Source organism: Dendrobium catenatum, unplaced genomic scaffold, assembly GCF_001605985.2.
Source record: "Dendrobium catenatum unplaced genomic scaffold, ASM160598v2 fragScaff_scaffold_658, whole genome shotgun sequence".
Lineage (NCBI taxonomy): Eukaryota > Viridiplantae > Streptophyta > Magnoliopsida > Asparagales > Orchidaceae > Dendrobium > Dendrobium catenatum.
Genome location: NW_021319120.1, coordinates 426753 through 439844, shown reverse-complemented (window position 1 = coordinate 439844; position 13092 = coordinate 426753). Strand labels below are relative to the sequence as shown.

Sequence of the window (13092 nt, the reverse complement as noted above, 5' to 3'; positions counted from 1 at the left end):
AAAGATTAATAAAATTTAAAAGATCAATTTTCTTATATTGATTTCTTGTATTTTTTAAAAAATTCATTAATAATTTTGATGTCTAATGAAAAATAAAAATACAAAGGAAATTGAAAATATCATGTAAATGAAAAATTAAATTTTATAAAAATAATTTTTAATAAAGAATAAAATAAAAAAATTCATATATTTAATAGGATCATTTGAGAAATATCTTAAGGATTAAACATCAAATCATAATGATTATATATTAAATATAAATTAAGAAAAACTAAGGAATTAATTAATGGTGAGTTATGGACGATCATGATTTAACTCAAATAAATTGATGCTATATCAGCGTTGATGGATATGTTATGTCTGAATAAACTTATGAAGTCTCAGAGCTTATGAATTCTGCCAATCTGAAACCCAAAATGCAGTTGAAATCTATGGGTTCCATTGATTCAGCCTCTAGGAAAAGGAAAGTGGAAGGTAAAGGTAAAAAGAAAGGCGGGGACTCTTCCCCTTCCCTTAATTAATGTATTCCTTTATTTTTTGGAATTGTAGAGGGGCAAAAATAAAAGAGGCCTCTCTTTACTTGAGGGAAGTCATGAAGGACAATGAAGCTTTTTTCATTGGATTAGCTGAAACAAAATTATCTGATATAGACAGGAAGGTGGTTAATAGGATCATTTGCACATATTGGGATTTTTTTCACCAATCTACTGTTGGCACCTCTGGCAGCATCTTGGTTCTTTGGAAGAAAACTTTGGTCTCCTTCTCTGTAATTTCTCATTCTTCTCAATTAGTGCTTGGGACTATGGAGACTCCTAACAAGGGTCGTTGTCTTGTGGCTATGGTTTATGGTCACAAAGATTACCAACATAGAAGAGCACTTTGGGATTGTCTTGGACAGTCTGTTTCTTGTGGGCTTCCAACGATCGTTGGTGGTGCTTTCAACTGCCTCCTTTCCAAGGATGATAAGAGAGGCGGGAAAAGGTTCTGTTTATTAAAAGGTCCGAAAGAGATGAAGCTTTTCATGGCTAATCATGATCTTCATGATATTGGGATCATAGGCCTCAGATTCACTTAGTGTAATAATAAGCAAGGGACGGTCAGGATTTGAGAAAGATTGGATCGCTGCCTCTTGAACTCGGCGGCCCTTCAGCTTGTTCCTGCGGCTTCGATTAGACATTTAGCAAGAGTTGCTTCTGATCACTGTCCCATTGCCTTTAAAATTGATGAGGTACATCATTCTAGCTCCAAAATCTATCGGTTTGAGGATACCTCGAAGTCTTATACTACAACCTGGAAGATTGTCTCTCAAGCCAGGGCAAAACATGACTTTGGCAGTGCTGCTGAAGTTCTCAACCGCAAGGTAAAGAGAACCATGAGATCACTTTACTTTTTGAGTAAAAATAAATGTAAAAATCTTAATCAACTCAAGGTTGATTTGAAAGAGGAAATTCTTAAACTACAACTGGCTGAAGTTTCGGAGGATGGCCCCAGCACTTATAATTTGAATCTCCTTTGCGCCAAAATTCATGAACTCAATCTTATTTTGTTCAGATTGTCCACTTGGTGGAATCAAACGGCTAAGGCTATTTGGACTGAAGAAGGAGATAAGAACTCCAAATTTTTCCATGATTATGCATCGGCCAGGAAAAATGGGAAGCTTATTAGACAGATTAAAGATGGTGATAATTTGATTGTGGACGTGGACCAAATTGAAACTGTTTTTTTGCAGTTTTTCGAGAATAAGTGGAAAGCCAGAAACTGTTTGAACACTAATTGGCCTAAGGCTACTCAAGACCAGAGGATTGACGATCATGACAAAGCTCTGCTTACTGCAGATTTCACAGAAGCTGAGTTTATCTCTGCGGTTTTTCAACAGAAAACTAACAAATCCCCGGGCCTTGATGGAAGTACTTCTTCTTTTTTCAAATGCTATTGGGAAATTGTCAAAGAAGCAATGTGAAATGCAGTTAATGAGTTTTTCACATCTGGGCATATGAATGCAGCTTGGAAAGATACTCTTGTTGTTCTTATTCCCAAGATCAATAATCTGTTTACACCATCAAATTATCGTCCCATTAGTCTTTGCCAGACTATCTACAAGGTTGCCTCATCTATGATTGTTAACATACTGAAATGTTGTATTCCAAAAATCATATCTGAGGAACAAGTCGCCTTTATTCCGGGTAGATCCTTATCTGATCATTGTTTGCTTGCACAAGAAATCTTTAATAAATTCTGGATTTCAAAAAGCCAGAAGGGACTTATGGCTGTTAAGTTAGACATGGCTCAGGCGTTTGATAGTATGTGTTGGGATACATTGTCTCTCGTCCTCAATTGGTTTGGCTTCCCGGATAAATTTTTGAATCTTATTATGGAATGCGTGACTAAGGTACGCTTCTCTATTCTTTTAAATGGTAAAATTACAAGTTGGATTGAAGCAAATAGCGGGTTTCGACAAGGTTGCCCCATGTCTCCTTATCATTTTATAATCTGTTCCCAACTCTTATCCAATGCCATTATTCAAAGAGGTCATTATTTGGGAATCCAAACTTCCACTAGAGCTCCAAGAATTACTCATCTCATGTATGCGGATGACGTTCTTCTTTTCGGAACCGCTTCTCTTCCCATGCTTCATTCTATGATGAATCTTATTGATGAATATTGTAGTTGGACTGGTCAATCCATCAATAGTTCAAAATCTCAGATCCTTTTCGGGAAATCTGTTGACAGTACTTTAAGGAAGAAGCTTGCCAAGGAATATGTTTTCAGAATTGTAAATGAATTGCATTATCTGGGAATCAAAATTGTTTTGAGAAGATTGGTTAAAAACGATTTCCAACCCATCATCGACTCTGCCTTAGAGAAAATCAATGCATGGGGTGCCAGATTTCTTTCTCCCGCTGGCAAGATAATCCTTACTAAATCATCACTATTTGTTGTTTTAACATTCATCTCTACTCATTCTCTTGTTCCAAAATCTGTTCTACATGAGTTTGACAGAATCTGTAGAGATTTTATTTAGCATAAGGATTATGGTAGACGAGGTCTTCATTACGTTGCTTGGGCTGATTTATGCAAACCAAAAAGTATGGGTGGCATGGGATTATTTTCTGCAGTAACTAGAATAAGTCCTCTAAGGGCTAGATTATCTTGGAGATTTTTAAATAATCCTTCTTCATTGTTGCATATATGCATTGAAGCTAGATATGACAATGATATTTGGCAAGGTAGTCCCAAACACAAACATAGCTACTCGGCTGCTTGGTCCATTCTTTTGGATGGGGCTACATCTTTAAGACCAATAGTTAAATGGCAAATTGCCAATGGAAAAAACATTAATGTCATGAATGATATCTGGTTAATGGACAAATGCTTCAGCAAATGGCCAGTACTTGCGGACTGTGTGGGTCTTAATGGTTTATCTTTACAACACTTTATTCAACAAGATGGTCAGTGGGACTTGAATGAATTAAATCGGTTTTTCAACATAGCGACGGTGAACCTCATTTTACAAAATTGTGTTATCAATAAGGAGTCTGAAGACCAGATTGTGCCACTTTTTCAACTCTCTGGTAAGTCTATTACTGCTTTGGCTTATGCCGAAGTTATCAAACATAATACTCCAAATGATGATTTCGGATTTTCTAATTGGTTAAGGAAGTTGAAACTTAAACCAAAGATTGAATTTTTTTGGTGGAGAATGAGTAGATTTGCTTTACCCACCAACGAATTCCTGAAGTATAGAAGACTCCAGCACTCAGATTTATGTCCTAGAGGTTGTCCTGAAACCGAAGTTTGCTTGCACATTGCAGTCCGCTGTAAGCACCTCATTGACATTATCAGTAAATTGCAGAGTTGGGGGTTTTCTATTCCAATTTTTCATTCTCTAGATAACTGCTTATCGCAGCTCAGAAAGCTTGCTAATGATCACGTGAATACAGTTAAAATTTATTGTACTGATGTCTATTACTCCTGGAAATGCCGAAATGATAGCCTGCACGGTAATCCTCTCTTACCATTAACAGTTGTGGCTGCCAATATTCTATCTACTATAAAATCCAAGTTCCCAATGCTAGTTGACTGGGGTGCTTCTCTCCATTTGGAGTCTAACTCTTCTTGGCACCCCCCACCATTAGATTGAATTAAAATCAACTTGGATGCTTCGCTCCTTGATTCTAACATTGCTGACATTGGTGGCATTGTCGGGACCACAAAGGCAGACTTTTATTTGCATTTGGAAGACAGAAGATGCATTGGGATATCAATCAACTTGAATTTGAAGCTACTGTGGCTTTGAAAGATTTTCTTCATGAAGGGATATTTGATTACAAAGGAGTTATAATTGAGGGAGACAACCTTAACGTGATTGAATTCCTTCAAAATTCAATGAAGAAATCAAAACCGATGAGCTTGATTTCGGAGAATTTATGTTTCCTCAGTGACTTCAATACGGTTGTCTTTCATCATATCAACCCTAATGTGAATAAAGCCGCAGACTTGTGTGCAACCTTAGCTTTGAATTGGAACTTTTGTTTTGATGTTTCCTCTTTCTCTGATATTTCTTCTTCATTACTTCACATTTTGAAGAAGGAATATGAGAGTTGCATTAATTGATTAGCTTGTAATAGTTTTTCCTTCCTTTCTTTAATGCATTTTTTTGCAATCCTAAAAAAAAAAGAATAAACTTATTTAGCATTACTCAATTAGGGAAGTAATTATTCCAATAAAAATCTGTCATATTGGCATGCTTAAATTTTCATTTACTCATAAAAATAAAAACCCAATTATACCCTCTTTCAGAAAGGGATTTAATATAGTCTTTTTTTTAATGTATCTAACTCTTATTTTTAATTAGATGCACATTTGTTTCAATAAGAGATTTATTTTTTAAAATTTTTTCTGTAAAATTTAAAAATATTATTAACTATTGTTATCTATTATTCTTATTAATAAATAATAACTATCGAGTATGAAAAAAATTGCTCTTATTTCTTCTACCTCTGTTCAAACTTTCCCTTTCTAACGCCGCCGGTGAGAAGCAGAAGGCTCGGATGATTCAAATTTCGATCAGCACTCCAAGCCCGACGGATCAGGAGAAGGATTCAAATTTCCATCGGCACTCAAAGCCCGACGACGGATCAGGAGATTTCTCTATACGTGTAAAGCAGGAAATGAGTTTGCAAATGAAAGCTGTTTCCTTCACCTGTAATCAGTTCACTCCGCCTATTTCGCGCGCGCTCCTTCCGCTTCGACTGAGTATGGAGCTTCCTCTTCTTCTTCACCTATTTCGCGCTTGCTACTTCCGCATCGAGGCTTCCTTCCGCATTGAGGCTTTTTCTTTACCTATTTCTTCTGTAATCGAGCATCTTCTCCAGTTTCACCGAAGTTCTACCTTGCCTCTCGTTACTTCCCAAAATGGCCACCACCGCTGCTTCTGCTTGCGCCGTCACAATGATTGGGCTGCTTCATTCATTTCGGAAATACCTTCATAAGCCTCCAGTCACGTTACCCTCTTCTCGGAAAAATTTGCTTCAGCCTCCAGTCAAGTTACCCTGCTCTCCATTTCATCCTTCTAGCATTTATTTCAATTCTCCCACCTCCAAATATCCTTTCTTTCCTATGGCTGTCCGACCCTTGATCACTAACCGAAACCCCTCTTCCATTACTATCCCACCCAAGGCTAAACATGGATCATCCCGCAAGGTGAATATCAGATGCAGATTCGGTGGTAAGCTCATTCCACGCCTTAGCGACGGTGCTCTACATTACGTGGGCGGACGAACGCGTATAACAGACTTCCGCCGAGATTTGACACTACAGGAGCTCTACTGCAAAATGGAAGAAATCTATGGCGGACCTGCTAACATATGCTACAAGCTTCCTGATCAAAACCTTGACAAACTCGTCTCCATCTCATCTGCAAAAGATTTGGACAATATGTTGAACAAGTATGACTACCTCAAAAAGACCGCTAAATGTGGATATCCGAGGCTTCATGTCTTCCTCTTCCCTTTATCAAATAGGGAGAATTCTTTGGATGACGTCAATGACGCGGCTTGCAATAACAATGGGCTGAGTTGCATCGAGGAAGTCAATAGAGCTACTAAGGCTAATGGATTCAAAACATACAAGAATGACGACCAAAAAGCCGCCACCTCCATGTTGCGTGTAGAAGACAAAGGTGATGGAAGTGGTATGTCTCATATCATTTTCTTCTTCTATTATTGCTTTGGTTTCTTTCAACTCATCATTAATTGACTTTTTAGGGAATGAAATTACTTCCGTGCCAGAGCATCAGAATTTTTTGGCTCATTCAAACATTAATGACGAAATAAATGTGATCCCTCAAATAATCAATCCATCAAATGATGCGCTTTATGTTTTACCAACTTATGAAGAGCCTCGTCAAATTCATTACATTACACCCTCTTCTTTTGCTATGGCCCATGAACCTCAACCGGTAAATATGATTACTCTTTCTCAAAACTCTTATACACCGTTTCCTTATTCACATGCTAAAACAATGACAGAAATTTAATTTTATAAAATATCATAAAATGTAATTCTTATTTAGTATGTATTATTCATGTATTTAGACATTTTATGCAACTATTGTAAATCCTTTGAAGCCTCGTCATGTGTGTTTTTTGCAGCAAAATCATCAATTTGATTCATATTTTGGGCATTTTAGACATACACGAGGTTTGCAAATTTCTTTATTAGAGTAATAAGTCTCAAATATCAATGTCCAATTATTATTATTATTAAATTAAATACAATTATACTGATAATTTTTTTTAATGTTTTACCAACTTATGAAGAGCCTCGTCAGATTCATAATATTACACCCTCTTCTTTTGCTATGACCAATGTACCTCAAGCGGTAAATATGAGTATTCTTTCTCAAAACTCTCATACACTTTTTCCTTATTCACATGCTAAAACAGTGACAAAACTTTAATTTCACAAAATCTCATAAAATGTAATTCTTATTTAGTATGTATTATTCATGTACTTAGACATTTTATGCAACTATTGTAAATCCTCTGAAACCTTATCATGTGCATTCTTTGCAGCAAAATCATCAGTTGTATGGAGAAGTTTTTCCTGAGATATTTGATTCAAACCCAATCATCCAAAATCAGGATCCTTGGAATGTTCCTGGTCCCTCGAACATTGATTCATATTTTGGGCATTTTAGACATACACGAGGTTTGCAAATTTCTTTATAAGAGTAATAAGTCTCAAATATCAATGTCCAATTATTATTATTATTAACTTAAATACAATTATACTGATAATTTCTTTTTATGTTTTACCAACTTATGAAGAGCCTCGTCAGATGCATTACATTACACCCTCTTCTTTTGCTATGACCAATGTGCCTCAACCGGTAAATATGATTACTCTTTCTCAAAACGCTTGTACACTTTTTTCTTATTCACATGCTAAAACAATGACAAAACTTTAATTTCACTAAATCTCATAAAATGTAATTCTTATTTAGTACGTATTATTCATGTACTTAGACATTTTATGCAACTATTGTAAATCCTCTGAAGCCCATCATATGTGTTCTTTGCAGCAAAATCACCAATTGTTTGGAGAAGTTTTTCGTGAGATATCCGATACAAACTCAATCTTCCAAAATCAGGATCCTTGGAATGTTCCTGGTCCCTCGAACATTGATTCATATTTTGGGCATTTTAGACATACACGAGGTTTGCAAATTTCTTTATAAGAGTAATAAGTCTCAAATATCAAAATCAAATTATTATTATTATTAACTTGAATATAATTATACTGATAAAATTTTTTTATTTTTGGCTATTAAGATATAGGCACTTATGAAGCAGATGAAGATCTTTGTAATATTGTTGAATTAGTTGAATCAGTGCTTCAGTACCCTTGAGGTTTGTGTCTTCACTCTTTTATAATGATCAAATGAATATAGTACAATATTCTTTTATTTGATTATGATATATATAGACAACTCGAGTTTCACAATGCTTCTATACTAGTTTACCAAAAAGTTAAGGTGATACATTTTGTTTTTTAGAAATTAGTTTCTTCAGTGTATCTAGACAACAAGAATCTATCATTTATCTTATATTTTATTAAATCATAATTGTGTAAGTGGAATATTAGTTGGTTTGACTGAATTTTTCCTTGACCTTTCGCAGCAAGTGTTAAGCAGGATATCACCATGATTTGGTTTAAATCCATCCAAGTAGTTTTTGTAACCTTAATCTTATCATCTCATGTAATCCTCTTTTCACCTTATTAAATTATAAATTGTGAATTTGATAATTTCTTTTGGTGCCTATATTTAATGCAATTTAGCTATTCTGACTTCTCTCTTTTTATTTTTCCTCTCAACCTGTCTTGCCTGTCGCTTACAAGTGGTTGAAGTCTTTTGTTTTTCTTTAATTTATATATCGTTTGGTCAAAATTGTATTGCTCATGTAATTTTCTATATTATTAGAGGTCCTCATTCTCTTCAGCTATTTTTCTCAGGTTCACTAACAAGCAACTCCCAGAGGTCATGTTGCTGGAAAACTTACAAGGTACTATTTACTCAACTGATATAGAAATACTATCCGACAATGAAATGAAATATGATGGAGGATACCCATCTTTATCTTTTGTAGGCATTTTATTTCGTTAGATGACATAGTTATGCATTTAATGCATTTTGTTTGCTCATATTCTTCCTGACAATGGAATACATCCACAATCTCAGGTTCTTTCCATTACATCCCACTCCCATGTCCATGCCCACAACTAGTTTGATCTAAGCTATCTTGAAATTCCAGGACCCAACTCCATAGCTGTTGCAACAACACCATATTCTGCCCTTCCAGAAATTCCCACTTCTATTGCTCAAGGCCATGTAAAAGTTTATATTTTTCAAATTTATATTTCTTGAAGCTTATTAATATTAATTAGTTGATTACATTTACATGAATTGTCATTGTTTACATAGGTTTGCTGGGGTGCTCCTTTTGCCACTTGTTTTAAAACAGAGCTTGCTCATCTTGAACAAAACCAGCCCTATGAAGCATTGTCTTGTTTTGATGAAGCATTTGTGGTAAGGAACTCAAATTTATATTGCAGGTGTTATGATAGATATATAATGCTATAAGGAACTCGAATTTATATTGTTATGCTACAAATTAGCATTTAACACCATTGATCATTCCCTGCATCATCTGAATTCTCTTCAAACTAGAACTTAAGATTATGGGGAATTTCATTCAAATAATCCAATGCTAGCAGTATATATGTTTGTTCAACTGCAAAATCAAGCGTGTCACAGTACCAATTCCTCTAAAACTCTTGCATAGATCACTTAGCTTAAACAAGTTTGGTCCATACTTATTTTGGGTTATTTATATGACTTTCCTAATCAATATTTTGAAGAGTATTTATTCTGGTAAGCTTTTAAAGGTCATTTTAAACTTTTCTTTTTGAATGTTGTTATTGTTAATGATTCTGTGACAAATGGGTTTGGATTAATCGCAGTGGTGTAGAGCTCTTCCAAACCATTTTTATTCACTTAAGCCTAATGATGGACTCCCAATTCGGTCGTCTTAGAAAAGGCTGTCTGATTTTGTCGTCATTGAAAGGACTATTATGAGGCCTTGAGTAATTCAAGATCAGATTTTTATGCACAACAGAAAATCCTTTCCCTTTATTCTTTCTTGATTTGAAAAAAAAAAGGCAGCTGCGGGATTAAAAGTAAAATATAAATTTAACTAGCCATTATGAGCGTTTTATGATGTTTCTTACTGAGGTCTGGTCTATAAACAATAAAAGTATTTGATTATCATTTCAAAATAAATGTCCAACAGAACTTTTTTTCTTTTTGGGAAAATTTTGAGTGATGAAGCAGAAATTTGATGTAAGCGGCATTTGATCCTAGTAACTTGGTCATACTTCCAAGATGTATACTTAGATATATCTGGCAATGACACCAAATAGCAGATTTTGGACTCAACCACAAGGCCAAAATGTTAAATAATAAGTTAAATGTCCTACTCAACTTGGTATTCATATAGGTTATTAGTTTGTGTTTCTTTACTAAACTAATAAAACAAATCTACCCACAATTATGAAGCTTAATCAATAGACAAGCGAGCTGCCAACGTATTATATTATTCAATCTTCTAGTTCTGTCTGATTTTCTAGCTATGGCATCCTCAACAGCCCAAGCCGCTTTTAAAAGATGGTTGCCATTTGTTAGTGTCATTCATCATTAACTGAAATCGCTGACCCATTTTGACGGTCCAAGGTCCTAGCATGATCAGTGCAATGGAGGAGATGGCAGGACTCTCTCGCCATCTTGGTTCTTTATCTCTTCTCGCAAAGCACCGAATTAACTGGATAAGAACTGCTATTAAACTTAATATGGAAGCTCAGAACTAATCTCATGCAAGGCAAATCCTCGACCTCCTCTCGAAGGCTCTACAAAGCAAGCAGAAATGCAGGATGAACTGAAGAGCCTGGTTAAAGAGGGCTCTCAAACAAGTCAATTGATCTAGAGGAAGATTCTTCTCAATTCTGTTAAGGCAAAGTAATCTTCATGCTTCCGTTATATTATCTGCTCCACTATCACTCTTCTTGCACAAATACGCCTAACTCTTAACATTCCAAGCAAACAAAGCTAGCTAGAAAACTTCTTCAAGCCACTGTTGGTGGCGACGAGGGATCAGCCAATATGCCACAAATCCTGGAGGTGATGTTGGATAACCCAGGCCCGAACGGTGGAGCTGTGAAGACTATAGGAAGGAAGCTCTCTTCAATGTGCACGAATGCCTTGCAGCAATTCTGCGTAAACCTTATGTGTAAGGTGAGGAAAGAAGGAATAAGCTGTAGCATTTTATGAAGTCAGGGATGAGTTGGAATAAAGAGGCTGTAGGCATTGTCGTGCCGACGGTGACAAGAAAGAGGATGGCATAAGCTGCTGCTGCTGCTACTGATTTGGCCATTGTTGCTGTACTTGTAAGGTAAAGTATGTATGTTTTGTTGTTTAGAGAGATGAGCTGTGGATGGGGATTTATATATAGTTTACAAGTGAGATTAGAATGTGTAATTAAGTTATATGCAGAGGTAATGAATTTAATTGATTTTTGAAGGTTTTAATCGGTTTCACCTAAGCTGTACGTAGTAATTAGTGTAACTTAAGAGCACTAAATGCTGATAACTGTTCACAGGATCTTTATTGGGATCACTTTCGCGTTGTTTATTGAAGAGGAGTTGAAAGGCTCCATTTGGGGGAGAAATTGTTACGTGCGGAGTCCTCATGTAAAGTTACGTCCTGACTCCAATCAAATGACGACGGGAATGAGCAGATCTACCTAAATCCCGGGAGCAACTGCCAGGGCTTCATTGCTTACTTAATTGCCTTTTTGTGATTAATCTCAGCCCATTATATTTAACCAATTGATCAATTCTCTACCGTTAGATATAGTATATCATGCATATAAAACTTTCAGTTATGTATTGTTGAAAGGTATGCATAGGATAGAATTAGAGTTCAGATTTCAGTTTTGCCTTCTCCCATTTCTCTGCTACGGTTTGCTGTAATTCTTCAACTCATGCAGTGACTTTTAGCTTGATAAAATTACTTCAACTCATTGGTAACAAAGCCATTAAAATTATTTGAGATGTGTTATATATTCGTGCTTGAGTACCTAAGATTTCTGAGACCTTTTTCCTCGAAGAGAAAATTAAGTCTCTTATATATATTTAAGAAATACTTGAAATCTTCAGGATATTACCCTTTGATTGGACCATAATAATATCAATATTTTGTGTTCTTCCGATGTTCACACATTTTTTTGAGGCGTGTCTTATTTGATTTTTTTTTTTTTTTGAGAAAAAAATTATATTTTATGAGGCTTTTAATTTTTTTGAGATTTTTTAAAGAAATTTGTATCTTTTTAGACTTTTTAACTTTATGAGATTTTTGGAGGACTGGATAATCCTACCTTATGAGGCTTTTAGCCTTATGAGATTTATGTCTTTTGAAGTTTTTGGATGGTTATGTAACTTACAAGGTTTATGTCTTCTAAATTTTAGTTGTATCAATATCTTATGAGACTTATGTCTTCTGAGATTTTTGGTATGCATATACTTTCTAGATTTTTTTTAAATTTTTGAATGATCTTGTATCTTATGAGAATTTTATCTTCTATGATTTTTTTTATGATTGTAGACTATCAATCACTTGCTCTTATAGCCATGGATATGTCCACTACTAGCCTCCCATTGAGGTTACCCGTTGGGAAAGTGGAGATCATGTTTGCTAATACCATAATGAGATCTTTTTAGTGATTACATGCATTACTAGTTTCCCATCGATGTTATATCATGGGCAAGCCTTGGAAGTGTTTTTGGTAGATGCAATGAAATAATAATTTATTTTAAAGAAATACTTACAAATACTTTTTTATTTCCAATAGAAATTTAGATAATGAATGTATTTTTTATTGAATGTCCTCTTACATGATGATAGTTATAATATTGAGATTGATCTTCACTGTTTGAAATGTTCTAAATTTTGGATCTTCATTAAGATGTTAGCCCTTAGTGTATTAATGAGGTGTAATTGCGTTACTCATGCTAACTATGGTCTCTTGACATCTCTTGCCTTTCTTTAATAATAGGTCAATTAATTTCTTATATTGAATTCTTCCATTTGTTAAAGGATTTTTCGAACTACTTTAAATAAACATTGATGGTATTGTTAATAGTTACTTGAGCTTCTACTTGATTAATGAGATCAGTATAGGAACGGATTATCTTAAGCATTAATGAGGAGTAGAAAAGTATAGGGAAGAGATCTCCAAGATATACACCTTGTAACAACTCTAGATCCACTCTTGGGATTTGGCATGCTTTAGAAGTGAAACTTTTAAAATACAATTTTTACTGTTCCTCCTTATTTTAGTGAATTCCAGAAAGATGGGAGGAGTTCTTAAATGATTCTTCAATTGACGTTGAATTGTTCAACGCAAAGTCTAGTTAGATTGGTGAAAGTATAAATAGATAGTCAAATCATGTGCGAGCATGTCCCTTTCGAGTTAT

The 13092-nt window shown here is 35.0% G+C and overlaps 2 protein-coding genes across 13 annotated transcripts; both read left to right on the top strand.

Annotated features, from left to right (window-relative positions):
- The first annotated feature begins 3097 nt into the window (after positions 1-3097).
- Positions 3098-4141, top strand: LOC110093347. The gene has a single exon (XM_020818197.1). It carries the CDS (start codon positions 3098-3100, stop codon positions 4139-4141), a length of 1044 nt encoding a protein of 347 aa, XP_020673856.1.
- An 856-nt stretch (positions 4142-4997) lies between these two features.
- Positions 4998-11663, top strand: LOC110093343. 12 transcript variants are annotated; one of them, XR_003701008.1, is made up of 8 exons: positions 4998-6193; positions 6267-6460; positions 7586-7721; positions 7836-7913; positions 8518-8567; positions 8987-9091; positions 10295-11009; positions 11217-11663. XR_003701008.1 is itself a non-coding variant. In XM_020818193.2 (4 exons), the coding sequence occupies exons 1-4, from the start codon at positions 5416-5418 to the stop codon at positions 11250-11252; spliced, it is 969 nt and encodes a 322-aa protein (XP_020673852.1). In that variant the 5' UTR covers positions 4998-5415; the 3' UTR covers positions 11253-11663. The 12 variants fall into 12 exon arrangements, 2 of the variants coding, with proteins under 2 accessions (XP_020673852.1, XP_028551393.1); XR_003701009.1 differs by lacking the exons at positions 7586-7721; positions 7836-7913; XR_003701013.1 differs by lacking the exons at positions 6267-6460; positions 7586-7721 and having other exon boundaries at positions 6092-6193.
- The last annotated feature ends 1429 nt before the right edge of the window (positions 11664-13092 follow it).

Coding starts and splice junctions, on each gene's coding strand:
- LOC110093347 (XM_020818197.1), top strand. CDS start 3,098: ATGGGATTATTTTCTGCAGTAACTAGAATAAGTCCTCTAAGGGCTAGA.
- LOC110093343 (XM_020818193.2), top strand. CDS start 5,416: ATGGCCACCACCGCTGCTTCTGCTTGCGCCGTCACAATGATTGGGCTG. Junction 6,194..8,517: donor AGACAAAGGTGATGGAAGTG/GTATGTCTCATA, acceptor TATTTTTCTCAG/GTTCACTAACAAGCAACTCC. Junction 8,568..8,986: donor GTTGCTGGAAAACTTACAAG/GTACTATTTACT, acceptor TTGTTTACATAG/GTTTGCTGGGGTGCTCCTTT.